At 42.4% G+C, this 15,343-nt stretch overlaps 1 protein-coding gene across 1 annotated transcript; it reads right to left on the reverse strand.

Annotated features, from left to right (window-relative positions):
• Window positions 1-285: 285 nt before the first annotated feature.
• Window positions 286-14,406, reverse strand: atrip (ATR interacting protein). The gene is made up of 18 exons (XM_069711308.1): window positions 14,269-14,406; window positions 11,518-11,870; window positions 10,527-10,609; window positions 10,111-10,281; window positions 9,904-10,016; window positions 9,450-9,610; window positions 9,173-9,271; window positions 8,796-8,901; window positions 7,784-7,948; window positions 6,744-7,017; window positions 6,423-6,476; window positions 5,991-6,169; window positions 4,420-4,554; window positions 4,182-4,275; window positions 3,271-3,357; window positions 3,097-3,175; window positions 2,790-3,008; window positions 286-1,994 (listed from the first exon to the last, which is right to left on the reverse strand). Exons 1-18 carry the CDS (start codon window positions 14,337-14,339, stop codon window positions 1,921-1,923), a joined length of 2,517 nt encoding a protein of 838 aa, XP_069567409.1. The 5' UTR covers window positions 14,340-14,406; the 3' UTR covers window positions 286-1,920.
• Window positions 14,407-15,343: the final 937 nt, after the last annotated feature.

A 15,343-nucleotide genomic window follows, 5' to 3' on the forward strand; every position in this document is an offset into this window, starting at 1 on the left:
CACTTTGTAACTCCTACACAAGCACAGAGCAATCACAGTTGCTAAAATTAATTTTCAGACCAGTTATCTCTGTATCAAAACTTCATTTGGTAATTTTAAATTATTTTTTTTGTTGTTGAGACATAAATTGATAAGTTTTCTCGTGACATGACGTGTGATTTTCCCTGAATAAAAATTGTTTCTGGGACACCTCTTGTTTTCACGGCCTCAAGGACTGACTGCATGACTTAAGCGGCCTGGAACAACCATCACCCAGAAATAACAGCAGACCTGATCCCTGATCACGAGAAAACTATTTCTGCTACCTCAGTGAAACCGTATAACTTAATCTCAGGATAACTGGGATGAAGGACGAGCACTATTTGTTGACACAAAACAAGAAAATACTGAAGTGATGATGCCGAGATAACTGGACTAAAATTATTCCCACCGCTCTAGTCTTGGTCAGCTTCTTTGTCCAATCACTATCCAACAGACCTGGAGTCGGCCAATAGGATGCCTTCTAGCATACTGTGTAATTCAGACCTCAGTTACTTCCGAAGAATAAATAAAGTTGTTTAAAAAACTGTTCTGGTCCCATACAGGTTTTTGTTTGGTTGAAAATCAAACAACGTGTCCATGTGCTGTTTTCTCGTATGATGCGTATTTCCACTTTATAAGCGGTCTTACTGTCAAACAAACAGATTCACAGCCAGGTTTAAACACGTCACATACCTGAGGAAACAATCAACTCACGAGGTGTATAACTTTCCATATCATCAAGCTTCCAGCTGGAGGAGCAGATGTGTGGGTGGAGATGCAGACCGGGACCGTTTGCATATTCATAGATCCAGATGGATTGAATGAAGGCAAATGTGTCGAGTCATGTTTAAGCAACTTTAAGGCATTTAGGGATGGTTTTTTTGTGAAAACTTCTACACATGTAATTTCATTTCAATGAGCAGAGATGAACTTTTAGAGGTTAAATTGATGCCCGAACAGGAACTTTAATAAAGGGATTTTTTTTATTTTTTTATTATTGCTGTTTTGAACCTGCATCACATACAGAGACAGAGTGAAAGCTGTTTGTGGCGTGAACTGTACAATATCTTGTATACTTTCATACCATCTGATTTTACACTTGAGTTTTCCTACCGATTAAATAAACCAGACGTGGGAACAAAGAAGGTACCGAGTGAGCTTTACAGGTGTCGGTAGCTAACGTGATGTAACATCATGTTTAACGGACACCTTAAGCAGCAGTAACTGCCGAGCAGCGAGTCTCATCTTCATGTCGGACTTCACGCACGGTGATCATGAGGAAATGATAAGCAGCTTCAGTAGGAGCAGTGATATCAATAAGATCCTAAAACTACTCATCAAATAGTACATTTCTCATGAAATGTTAATTTGGCCAAAATGGGTTGTTGAAAAGTGATGTAAACATTTTATTTAGTAGTATAAAGCAGTAAAAAAAAAAAAAAAAAAAACTTCTGTATGTTCAAAGTGTCATTAGTGGTACAGATATTGATCATTTTGTGGCGATACCCACGAGAGCTGTGGATGTCACTGAAAAGGAGATAAAAGTCCAAATCACAGAGAAATGAAACTGTTGATGAAGAGTCGAGGAAAAGACAACAGGAGGAGATGAAGGACAACAGGAAGAAGGAATGAACAGGTGAACGTGAACAATGACTGTATGAGTTTGTCCTCACCTTCATGTTTTATTTTTCAATCCGATCGGACAGCAGAATAAATCCTCTGACTGTGACGATCACGTCAGTCAGACCTCTCAATCACCTCAACTTCACAGAAAAGTCTGAAAGAAAGTAGAGTCTTGTTCCGTCCGTGTCTCAGTCTGAAAAATGTTTGACCATCAGCCGGTAAACTGTCCCTCGTGTCTGCTCATGGGTCACATGTGGAGTCAGAATCAGCAGCCAATCAGCAGCCAGCGTCAGTGTCCATGTCGTCAGTGTCATCGCCCTCCGACCGGCAGATCTCCTCCAACGCCAGCTCTGATGGAGGAAAAAAAAACATGTCCAAAATTATGTGGATGTAAAATCAGTCCAGTAAAGGTTTGTAACACATTACTACAACTATCAGTGTCACAAAGTGCAGAAACGTTAATGCCATAAACATTTGTCATACCAAGGAATTAACAATAATGTGACATGTTTCATCATGATTAGAGACAACAACAACATACATGGCTGAGATTGGCTCTATTGCACATTGGACTTGTTAGAGATGAATTCAAACATGAACTAAATGAAGTATTACCCAAGATGTGACTTTTTTGTCAGTGTAATTATTAAAGTCATTGTTTTTTTTAATCAGTTACATTCATTAAGTGGGCTGCTAGCTCAGTTTTTAGCACCACAGCATTAAAATGAGCCTATAAGTGTCAGTTCACTACAAGCAGAACATTTTATACCAAAATATTTATTGGTACAGAAAGATTGGTTCATTTCTAGTGTGGAAAAAAAAAAAAAAATCTGAGATGCTTAATTACACAACAAAGGACACATGTTGTTATCTAACAACTAAAATAAAGTTAAAATTGACTTGAAATGTCTTATTCAGCCAAAGTAACAATTAGTCAGACAAAGAAGGCATGTGGGTGAAAACTGAGATAAAAACAGGAGCGTCTGAAAAGTTCATCTATGTTGCAGCTTTAAAGGACACCGAGTGTGTGTGTGTGTGTGTGTGTGTGTGTGTGTGTGTGTGTGTGTGTGTGTGTGTGTGTGTGTGTGTGTGTGTGTGTGTGTGTGTGTGTGTGTGTGTGTGTGTGTGTGTGTGTGTGTGTGTACCCTCGCTCTCGGTCAGCTCGGGGATCCTCCTCAGCGTGTCCCGCACTGCAGGGATCACCTGGTCGTACATGTGCAGCAGCGGCCTGCAGCTCTCCGAGAAGCTGCCGTGGTGCAGCAGCAGCCAGTGCAGCAGCAGCAAACACTCTCTGAGCAGAGACGCCGCCGGGCTGGGCCACCACGGCGAGGAGGCGGAGCGTCGTGGCAGGGGCGTGGCCAGGCCTGGAGGGGGGAAGAGAGAAAGTTTGGGTTATCAGGGATTTTAACGTAAACTTTGAAACTTTTGCTTCAAATCTGCAATTCGACTGACCTGTTGAATCCGCTGGCTCCTGGGAACCACGGAGGTCCAACCACTGACGGTGGAAAACAATCACCGCCGTCTGAACCAGCTTAGAAAGACAGGAAGACTTGTGTAAAAAGATGCAACAGAAAGTGTAGTTTCACTGTACGAGAAGAGACCGAGCAGAAAGTCGGGGCGCGTTACCTCGGTGTAACACTGACAGCTGCGCTGCAGGTTGGCAGGCCAGCTCTCTGCTCTCTGAGTCATCAGTCGGCTCAGCAAACGAACCACCTGACACGTGGAAACAACGACGGACGACACAAAGGTTTGGCAAATTCTCAAATAAAAGCTGCATTCAAACACTAACTGCATCCTGCATTAACATACGAAGACCCGCCCTTCACTGTTAATACAACAGTTCACAGGATTAATGCAGTATAATGTACTCTTCCTCAGGTACAGGTGAGACAGAAATGGGACAGAAATCGAATGCGAGTCACAAGTCCGGGAGTTTCGAAGTTTACCTGCGGACATGAAGGCACGCAGCTGTTCGTACTACTGACAACTCTGAGTTCATGTTTTGTTGATCAAGAGGTCATCAGAAGGAATACATTGCGCGCTTTGTAAACTAATCAACCGAGAATGGATGTTTGCATACGTTTGATCGGCCACCGCTGCCTTTTTTCACGCAAGTCTGACGTCAGTCTGAACTCAGCGTTACGTCGTGCGAGCGGGTTTAAAACGCGCAGGGTTTCAACATTTCTCTCCTTTTTCATTATATACACAACCACTTTTGTCACTTTTCATGTGAACACCAGAGAATGTGTGTTATCTCTTTTTGTACGATTCAAGGCGTTGGGACTACAAACACACAAAGGACAAAGACGTGTTGGAGAGAGATCAGGGTAGGATGCCGCCTGGATGAGGAGAGAAAAGACAGACGACAGATTTTCATCCCAGTTTGACAACAGAACAGATAGAAAGACTTTGGCTTTAGATGGAGCTGAACCACGAAATAAATCACGAGAAACACGCCGAGACCATAGCAGCACATCTTTCTGTTATTGGCCTACATGTCCTGTAGAGGTCAGTATTCTCAACAGTGTGCATGTTACCTGCAGGTCCAGCTGAATCCAGTCCATGTGTGTTGCCCGGTCGTCTGTTCTGCTTCTGATGAACTGGAACAACTTCAGGAAAACACAGGAGTCTAAAGAAAACAGAAAACAAAGTGCAGTGACGTTTCTCAGTTTGTTCAAATCATGTGCAAGCATTAATTCGATGAAGCGAATATTGGAGGCGAAAACAAAAATACCAAACCACATTGAAACAGACATCAGAGAGATGTTGCTCACCGTCTGAGAGCAGAGCTGCTTGGCCAATTTCTGGTGGTCGGACATCGACACGAGGACGGACACACACTCTGAAACCGTCTGCAGCCTGCTGTCTGCTGACACACACGCACACACCACCTGCAACACACACTGCAACCTGAGAGAGACAAACAGACAACACACATGAGACCACGGTGGACTGTAGTTTTACTTAAATTCATACTGTCATGTGAAAACATAAGAAGATCCTGTGGATTTTTCAACATGAGAAGCAGGTTACACTTGATCCTCTTTGAAACGAACAGTATTCACAAATAGCAGCTCCTCTGATTCTCTTTTTGTTTGATGAATCACTTCGGACGCTCAGAAGTCTAGATGGACATCGGTTTGAACCAAACCAGGATTTGTAAGGCTCATACTTGTAAGAAAATATAAATCTGATGATAATTGGTAAATCAAAACCATGAGGAGTCATGCTGCATGAGCTGGTAGCATTTTCCCCGGAACGATCGCTGGACAACTTTTATACTTTTTTTTTATTTTTTGAAACACAATACTAGTTCATTTCTAGAAACGTCCTAAACTGTTGTTCATGAAGTTCACCTCTGGCTGCTGCTCATATTTCATCAGTTATTTTTACTTTCAGTAACGTCACCATGGTGACAGTAAATCACTGCAGGTAGTTTACAGGCAGATATTACATAACCTCTGAGAGTCAGTGGAAAAGTCAAACACAGACATACACTCCTCCACTCATGCTGAGCATTGCATCATATATGTGCATGCATGTGTGTGTGTGTGTGTGGGTGTGTGCGTGCGTGTTAATCCCGCACACTTTGCAGTGTAATTACAGGATTTAAACAAAGGATTGAAACGGTGTTTCACGTCACCTTCACTGCTCCCTGCAGTCGTCACAAACTGACAATTACAGACTAGACAAGACTGCAAGTCTCTCTCTTCATTATCATCATCTTTAAAATGATTAATTATTATAATGGGAGATTTGCTCTGAAACTACATTTGTAAAACAATCTAATGGAAGTAAAATAATATTTGTGCATGCCTGTCTAACCCCATTTGGTAACATGATAACTGCCATATTTAGCTTTTTTTTTTAGCACTTTCGTAAGAAAGTAATAAAAATGCACTTTATGAACTATTAATTTTTAAATCACATTTATAGTATCCATTTACAGACCATTTATATTTGTCTTTATGCATTATTCATTTACTTGAAATGGACAAAACATGAATTAAAATGAAAAGTTCACGAGATAATTATTTTCATTCTACTCTGAAGATAAAACACTGCTAAGATACAATGAAATTGATTGTTAAAAGTTTGTCCAGACTTGTGCTCATAGAGGAAAAGGAAAATTTCAGTCCAAAGTTCTTCAGTCACTCAGTTACTTTTAAAATGTTGATTGATGTATTAACAAGAAGCATGATTTTTAATGTTGGAGCAAAAATATCCATGTTATGTTCATCAGTCAAATGTCTTTTTTGTATTTTTTTTCTCATGTTCAGAAATCTGTGGTCAAACAATCAAATCTCTAAACATCATATTTCCACTGAAATCTGATGTGTGTGTACCTGTCAGTGTGTGTGTGTGGCGTCCTCTCGATGAGGACATACAGCGTCTTCATGGCGTTGAGGGCGAGCTCCGTCTTCTGTGATCCGCTGCCACTGACGCCAGCATCACACAACCGCAGCAGCGACCGCAGCAAAGCATTCTGGGAGCAGAGACCCCCTCCTGCAGCAGAGTGGTCAGTCTGAGACCGGACGGAGGGAGGATGGAGGATGTCAGTGAAACATTTCTCTTCCAGCACATTCAAGCACATAATCTATGTTTAGGAAAGTTAACACCAGGAAATTATGAATTCTAAGATCATTAAATTATGATCGACACAAACTATTTGTAGTTTCATAACACGCGGCTGATATTCTAATAATGCCATTCTTTGTTGCAGTGAAGGCGAAGATTGAAAGTTATTAATATCTAATACAGTACAATAAAGTCTGTACCTTGTCGTCTGCAACTCCGCGCTGACTCTCCTTCGACAACACGGCCTCAACCACCTGAAGAGAAGGTCAAAGGTCACCGCAGATTCAGACAACATCTAAAAACAGATGAACTTTAAAATGTGCACAAACGACTTAAACAGTATCAAGATTGTTCAGGTAGCATTTCACTGATGCGAGTGTTTTCTTTTCCAGTCCGAGACGAAGCGGCGACTGTCTCGAACACGATGGAGGGCGCAATGGTGTGTGTGTGTGCGTACAGCGGTGTAACTAATGTAGGACTATTAGTTTAAAACCCTCGAGCTGTACCATCCGTTTGCTCACCTCGTCGCTGTGAGCCAGCAGCAAATAGAGGAGCCTCAGAGCAGCGAAACCAGTATCCTCCACGCTAAACCCAGACAGACCCGTCTCCTCCAGCCTCCCCAGCCCAGCAGCAGCAGCAGCAGCAGCAGCACGGCCTGCTGGGAGCGAGCTGGCAGCTGTAGAGTCTGACCTACTGCTGTCAGCGGAGGTGGAGCGGAGGGAGTCCAGAGCCTGACAGAGCTGAGACAGGTGAAGGTCCAACAGAGGGAGGATGAGGACGGCTCCAGGACACGACCTACACACGCAGATTTATACGCAGATCAACGTTTTGATTGCACAAATTAAGATACTCGATCGCACTAAATGTCTGTACCAGCGGTTCCCACGCCTCTGTACGAAATCCCCCACATGATAATGTGTGTTCTGTCCAACATTTTCAGATACAAATATCACCACATGCATCCCTTTATTCCCGGTCTGTTTTCAGAGACTGCTGTGAAAATAAAAAAAATTAAAAACTCACAAGCCAGAAATATCTCACATTTACGTGACAACCCCCAACAGCCAGCTGCACAGCAATTAGCTGCCACATCTGTGCACATTTAACAGGGATTTTCATGCGTTTTTGTTGAGGAAAAAAAACGTAACATAATGTAAAATGTAGTGAACGAAAGTTTGCTTTTAGGCTTTTACAGTGAAATGTTTAAGAGTATTCAGTATAAAAATGCAAAAAGACAAATCCTGTGGAAATCACTTTGGAAATCGCTGCTTCCTGTTGTTGTGTTTAAGGTGTTATACGCACACAGTATAATTAAATACTAATTGTGACTACGTGCTCTATGGGATGAATGTGATTATTAAAGGACACCAGTAATTATTTGGTAATTCTCTAAATTAACCCCACGTGGTCATTTCAGTGCTGCTGTTACACCAGTTATCCACAAGAGGACTCTGTTGTCCACAGGACGGTTCAGTTGTGTCGGCGTTTGCTGTCCTGGATCAGTTTGCAGTGAGAGTTTGTTACATTTCAGCGGATCAGTTGCAGCAGTCGGTCAGCCTACCTGTTGTTTCTGCTGCTGGCTGCTGCTGCCGGTTGGTTCTGACTCAGCATGTTGAGTCCAGTTACAGCCAGACTCTGGACTGGACGCAGGGCAGCTCCGGGAGCTCCACCTCCACCGACGGCGTCTGCAGCATCGGAGCGGAGCAGAAAACCTGTTGACGGCCGACTGAACACGCAACGACACAAAACAGCAACACATCAGCTGTGAGATGTAATATCATCTTTAGCACAACTCAAGTAAAATTAATGTGAAGCTATTTTAATTTTCAGAGACTTTTTTCTAAAGATGTATGTTTTGATGGTGCCGGTGATTGCATTAAAGGTCCGGGGTGGAGAGTACAGGGGGGATCTATTGGCAGTAAAATCCCCTGAAATAAAGAATGGTTGTGATTTTTTGTTGTTGTTGACGTGCTTCATATCCACGAAGCACGTCGAGCTGGCCACGATTGATAATCTCACACACTTGGAGGGACAGGGTGAGTGAGGCAAGTGGTGTGTAGCTGGTCGAGTCTGCAACCTCACCGCTAGATGGCGCTAAATACACTAAATACTAAATCCACCCTGCTCCTTCAAAGACTTAAACACGACCCATTTTAGATACAGTAAATGCCAGGGTGATCATAACAACACAATATTTGATTAAAAGGCTAAATTTTTATTGTGATTATTTTGCAACTAAATAATGTAGACTTAGAAGGAAGATTTCCAGAAGAAGTTTGGTGTTTTGGCTTTTGATCCACTTCAATGATCCCACATGTTAAAACACACAGTACGAGGTGTTCACTCTTTTACATTATCAAAGCAGGGTGTCTTTCAATGCGCATGACTCCTCTTGTCTGTGATCTGCTTGCCAGGTTCAAATGCCTGGCTCAGTGGCACTAGTGGTTGTAATGAGGAGGGAGATTTCTCACTTCCGCACGTTTAACTGCCGTCCGTTTTTCTCTGAACCATCTGCTGCAGCACTGTATGATGCGTAGTACACGCTACTTTACTGTCCAGGTTGTCATGGTTACCTGGATGTCAGATGGATGCCGCTCGGACTCACAGACAGCAGATGAGAGAGGCTGAGGCTGCTGGGAGAAAGAGGCTGCTGCAGCAACAACCCCAGCAGGACGCCACCTAGAGGACAGCATGGAAATCTCTTTTTAATCATATAAATCACACATTCATCTTTACCGTATAACAATGTGTCCTTTAAGCTTTCTGTGTGTTGCAATATTCAACTCTTCTGATAACTCTCACAATATGCGTGTAGCATATCATTAATTAAAGCAGCTGCCGGTTGCATTTTTTTTGTGGGTCCCTGATTTCAAAAACGTGATAGCTGTCAGGATTTTGATTTAAATGTGTTGCAGGTTGTTTATTTTTATTATTCTATTATTTCTCTCACCTCTATGTTGCAGAAGAGAAGGTCTGATGGAGAGGAAGGGGTCTGGAGGAGACACTTCCTGTCTGTCACTGGATCTGCTGCTCGATGCCCTTCTTTCTGCTGCTGACACACACACACACACACACACACACACACACACACACACACACACACACACACACACACACACACACACACACAGTGGACCTCAAAGTCCCCATAAATGCAGTAAAGATATCCGTTTTTATCGCCACAACTTCCATCAGCTCGCTGACATCACCGTTATTCTTTCACCCACCATCTCTCGGTGTCTTCACAGGCGCTTTCCCCGGTGTCGTTCTGGATGATAACTGTGCCCCGAACGTCTCCTTGGTGATGAAACCAGTTCCTGTTGGGGAGGAGGAGCTGCTACTGCCGCTCCCATGATGCATCTGGGCGAGACAGCTCAGGACTTTAGGACTGAGGGGAGAGAGAAAGAGGGAAGAGTTTAACTGATTAGAGATGAGAAGATGAGTGAAGTCGAACACTCGACATTCCCTTCATGTCTTGAATTACTTTTCTCATCTCCACAAACTGTAACTGTTCGACTGATCCTGTTAAGTTTAATTAGTTTACTGAGTCCGATTTTCTACTCGAATTTACTCTGACAGAAATCAACCAGGACATGGGTGGAGTTTGTGCTAATAAATAACAGAAACCATTTAACTGACAATCACATCTAATGTGCGTATTCATGGTGAAGGATGACTGACCTGCTTCTCGGCAGCGGAGAGGCCATCTTGTTTCTGTCTGAACAGTGCAGTTTGTTTTTCATCTCATAGATTTCTGCTTCTTTAAACTGCAGCTCAGACTGCAGAGACTGAACCTGCACACAGAAAACATGCCGGCATCGTGTTTTTCTAAATTATTATAAGTCCTGTATATGTGTGTGTTTTTTTTTTTTTTTTTCAGCATCTCACCTTCCTGTTGAGCTCCATCTCCATGTCGCTCTGTTCCTTCTGTCTCTGAGTATCCAGCAGGACCTGGTTCTGTCTCTGAGCCTCCTTCTCCTGCTGAGCTGCTTTCAGGGAGTCCCTCAGCACCCGAATCTCCCCACTCTTCAACACAATCTCCTCCTCCACTTCCTTCAGCTAATATAAGAAACACGCAACAAGCCTACATAAATATGCTTCACACCACACTGATTAAAAAAAAAATCTCCTCTGTTTTGGAAGACTTTGGGCCTCAAAGAACCTCCATTCTTGATCGTCTATCGCCCGACTCGGTGTGACAATCAAACAAAGATATATCACACATCAAAAAAGCAATTTTCGGGAAAGCTGGACTGCAGAAGTTGTGCGGTTGGACGCTTTTCGTTTTGCACAGTGTGTCTCACCTTCCTCTTCAGCGTGGCGTGCTGGGCCTCCAGGAGACTGAAGGATTCCTCTCCGTCCGACCCAAACCGCTGCTGCTTGTTACCTGGACACGAAAACATCAGAGCTTTGTTTAAAAAAAATAAACATAACTGAGAGTGTTACCTGTTTGACTGTTAATTGGGATCTGATTGTGAAATGATGCTGCAGAAGTTAAAGAGGGTCAAAGTTCCTTAATTGGCAGAATGTACATTTACTGTGATTTACAAACTTGACCAGGTCCTCACTCTGTTTTTGTAAGTCTCCTGAAAATGTTCTATTCTCAGACATCGGCTGTCTCGGTATTTCTGAATTCTGTCTCTTAAAAAGGACAAAACGCCGACTCAATTTTACACTTTTCAAATCCAAACTGGCTCTTGGTCACACGCAGAGGAACAAACACTGTGCCAAATAAAGAGTCAAAACACAGCGCTTTTCTTAATGTAATGAAGAAAAAAAATAACACGAACTGATGAGATGGAATTCACACTTTTTTTTTTTTTTTTTTGCAATTTTGGACGAGATGCAGTTGCATGTGTTTTCACAATGTTGTTTATTTAACTGTTAATGTACTAAGTAAATCTTCTACTGTCAGAGCAACATAGTATGAACAAAAACAAAGCTTTCTGAACAGACTGCGGCATTTATCTTCTATTTTCATAGAAATCAAGTCAAGCTAACAGCAGCCTGGTAAGATGAAAATCAATAAAAAAAAAAAATTGAAGAATGATTTTGAACATTATCAGAAGGATAAGAATGCAGACTGTCGATATAATCAAAGATTTTCACCAAATAATAGATTTTTGGGGTGGAAAACTATGTTACAATCAAATTATTACTCAAAGTAGAGTGTTTTAAACACATGTAAAAGCATATCTTGAAGGGATCTTCAAATATCTAAATAAACCAGGTTTAAATACGAGCATAGAATTATTATTTTACATAAAAAAATAAAAATAAATTCTCTGCACTCACCGAGAGGCTCTCTGCTTGGTATTCCAGCATTTTCTCTGCTTCTGCTGTTGAGTCCAAAGTTGTTCTCTCTGCTCTGACCCGTCGCGGCTCCGCTCAGAGGTTTGCTCTGCCCAGCCGCCGGCGGCCAGGTCGACCCGCGGCCCGGCTCCGTCGGCTCGGTTGCGGGTTTAGGTTTGGACCCCGTTCCCGCGCCCGCAGCAGCTGCGGTGATAGCCTGCGAGGCGACGATGTCGATCTCATCGAAGTCATCCTGAGTGAAGTCTTCGTCATCTCCAAAGGGGTCGTTGAAGGCCGCTGCCGTCACCACGTCCTGGTTCGGGCCTCGGAGGCGCTTGGTGGGGGGACAGTTCATGCTGGAAGGAAAGGGAGAGCAGAGGGACAGGCCAGGTTAACACCTGTTGGACATGAAACTACCAAACTAACAAACTCTACTACAAATGTGCTTCCATAAAATGAAATACAGAAGAATCATGGTGGCTGCGGACAGTAAATGAGTAAAAACAGAAATCACTAACAACATTTTCAAGAGAATGTTTAATTTCCTGGTTAAGCCTAAGATATGTATGTGATCCATATAAAAACAGTTACTCTTTATTATAGGAATTGATCTATTACAAGGAGTTAAAAAAAACAACAACAACAACCTAAACAACAACAAAACGATACACAACAAACAACATGAGGATGATTTAGTCAACATTTTATTCCCTTTTTCTCTCTCAGGTGACAAACACGAGTTGTAATACTCACTCCCACTGCACGCACAGTTGCTCAGGTGAAATGATTTAATCGGATTATCATGTATTTACAGCTGAATATCGAAAGAGGGTCAAGTCTGAATATTGGGAGAGATAACGCCAACCAGCTGTGATTCAAATGGAAAGCTAACATGCTAAGCTAAAAAAAAAAAGAAGCTCACCCCGTCACGATGGCGTTTAAATGTCCCGTAAAACTTCATTAAAAAAGATCTTAGAGTTGTCTGACAAACGCGCTCCTCCACATGGTGAAATAATAAAGGGGGAATAAAGTATTTAAACGGTGAAGCTGCCAATAAACGACGTGAAGTTAAAGTTGTCGAGACAGAAGCGTCAGCCCGCTGCGGTGCCGCCGACGATCTGACCAATCAGAGCACTGCGCCGACTGTGCGACCAATCACAGGCGCCGCGTTCGCTGAGCTAGTACAGGTCCCCCTTTGGGACAAACTGTACTAAAATCGCATGTAAAAAAAAAAAAAAAAAAAAAAAAGAGACTCATTAAAGGAACAGTTTCCTATTTTCAGAACGTTTTCTTGTTGATCGTTAAATGATTGATATCGCAATCACGAAACTAAACTATACGTAAATAAAATATATGAATATAATTACAGTAAAACTGCACTTTTTAGTGCAGAAAAACATATATACACCTATAGATTATAGTCATATGTATTCAACAGAAGTATATAGGTATGTAATACTAATAACAAAACTTCTATATCCACCTGTGTTAGAAATCACAAGGTGACAACGTTTAAGTCCTCGCAAGATATTAATTTACATCATATTTGATCTATTACATCTATTGCATCACACTACTACGACAAATTCACACTCATGTCCTCTAACTATTAATATTTTGTAGAATAATATGGACACTGTAAGAAAATACTATAGGAAACAAGCACGTTACATATTTTAATGCTGAGCCATTTATCTGCAAAACAGGCCTTAACTGATTTACTAAATTTGGTGAACTCTCAAAATCAATTCAGAAAATGTATGTAAATTAAATGTCGGTTAATAAAACTATAATTTAAGTAATATAACATTTATATATAATTTGATATCCTATTAATAACACCTGCTCCTCAGTAGAGAAGTGACAGACCTTCTGTGATGTGGAGGCATCAATGATACTCCTACACAAGATTTATATTCACCTGGATAATATTAGAAACACACAGGGGTATGAAAAATCACGGTGTATGTCATATCCTGAACGCAATAAAAACCAGAATAACACATGACAGGAACAAAGTGTGCATGTAAAAATACAACCACGATTGACATAAGACCGTGGTGGCAAAAGACAGAGCAGAGGATGAGTGACTACAGTTAAATTACCAAAGTAATATAATTATATCTGTTATAAAACATTATTATGAACAGATAATTCCCCTGGAACATCATGCTTGGGGAACTAAAATGTCCATAAATGGCCCCGGAGCTCAGTAATGACATAAAATGAGAGTATTAACAATTTATCTTTTCTGGATTTTGGCAGCAGGACAGTCAGACGACACTGCTGAGATTTCAGCAAGGAAATTAAATTGAATTTGTAAAATTGGGGTGGGAATGAATATTGGATTTAAAAAAAAAAAAAGTTAGCCGAACATGGATATGAGTCCCCAGAGGAAATGACTGTGGATGGATGAAGAAAGATTAAAATAAATCAACTAAATGATGCCCTGGTGAAAGCCCACGTTGTTGGCATGTAACGTGGCACGAGCTGCCAGTTTTTTTTTTTATCCACGTCCTTTATGCCGGTGGAAGTTAGCATGAATCCGTGCATGCACACAGTCCTCATATAGAAGCTTCTTGTGGCTTCTCAGCAACAGCAAGTGTGCTTTCCATTTTTAGACACAGACAGGTCTGTGTGTCGCAGCTGAGGCTCTACAGCGTGTGTGTGTGTGTGTGTGTGTGTGTGTGTGTGTGTGTGTGTGTGTGTGTGTGTGTGTGTGTGTGTGTGTGAGAGACAGAGACACATACTCACTCCCTCTCCCTCTCTCTCTCTCCCCGCCTCCGTACTTCTGTAAAGAAATGGCAGAGCTCAGCGACAGGCATCCAGATGCACCCGTCATCATCATCATCATCATCATCATCAGCAGCAGCAGCAGCAGCTGGACACACACACACACACACACACGATCATCACTGCATCGCCATAGTTTCACCAGCAACACTGGTGCTCGGCACCGATGCGGCTCTCCTCTGCACATATTCAGCTCTTCACGTATTGAAATGATAATTCAGTAAACTAACAAAAGCAACACACACACACACACACACACACACACACACACACACACACACACACACACACACACACACACACACACACACACACACACACACACACACACACACACACACACACACACACATATTTGGCAGGCAAGCTGGTTACCATAACAACCAAACACTCAAAGCTGACCCTCACAGATTGAATGAGATGAAATGAAGCCTACATACATGTTTGTGTGTGCGTGTGTGCGTGTGTGTGTGTGTGTGTGTGTGTGTGTGTGTGTGTGTGTGTGTGTGTGTGTGTGTGTGTGTGTGTGTGTGTGTGTGTGTGTGTGTGTGTGTGTGTGTGTGTGTGTGTGTGTTACTGCACAGCAGAGGACTCCCGTCCCAGATGACCTGATTCTGCATCGATCTAAGACATTTGTGACTGTCCTCTCCTGCGGTGGCGTCCCAGGAGACGGACCGCCGTCCAATGCGAGCGGTGTTCACGTTCAGGTGGGAAGGACGTTCCTTTGCGATGTGATCTGTACTGACAGATGAAACATTTCTCAGCTGGGAGACATCAAGTTCACACTCTACAAGTTTACCTCATTAACAAACCCTCCCCAGACTGAATAACGCCACACGATTAATTGACTATTTGCGAAGTCCTGCCCCCTCCTCACTTACTGCTGCTATGACTGTCTAGCTTTCTGTTCTGGCACTGCACGCATGCCGTCTGCAGCGTCTCTTTTCAGACATTGAGGATGTAACAGTGTTTACTTCATCTACCCGTTTGTGGCACACAGACATCTGTGACATTTATGGAAAGAGCTGCATGCACG

Source organism: Brachyistius frenatus, unplaced genomic scaffold, assembly GCF_029030835.1.
Source record: "Brachyistius frenatus isolate BFR_SWC_R1_liver_20210118 unplaced genomic scaffold, ASM2903083v1 Contig_98, whole genome shotgun sequence".
NCBI classification, from domain to species: domain Eukaryota; kingdom Metazoa; phylum Chordata; class Actinopteri; family Embiotocidae; genus Brachyistius; species Brachyistius frenatus.

What these genes read in the sequence shown, in the direction of transcription:
- atrip (XM_069711308.1), bottom strand. Translation starts at nt 14,339, where the DNA reads ATGCCTGTCGCTGAGCTCTGCCATTTCTTTACAGAAGTACGGAGGCGG. An exon ending in TGCTGGCTCACAGCGACGAG is followed by an intron (nt 6,477 to 6,743) that starts GTGAGCAAACGG and finishes CCTTCTCTTCAG; the next exon opens with GTGGTTGAGGCCGTGTTGTC. An exon ending in CGAGCTGACCGAGAGCGAGG is followed by an intron (nt 1,995 to 2,789) that starts GTACACACACAC and finishes TTCCTCCATCAG; the next exon opens with AGCTGGCGTTGGAGGAGATC.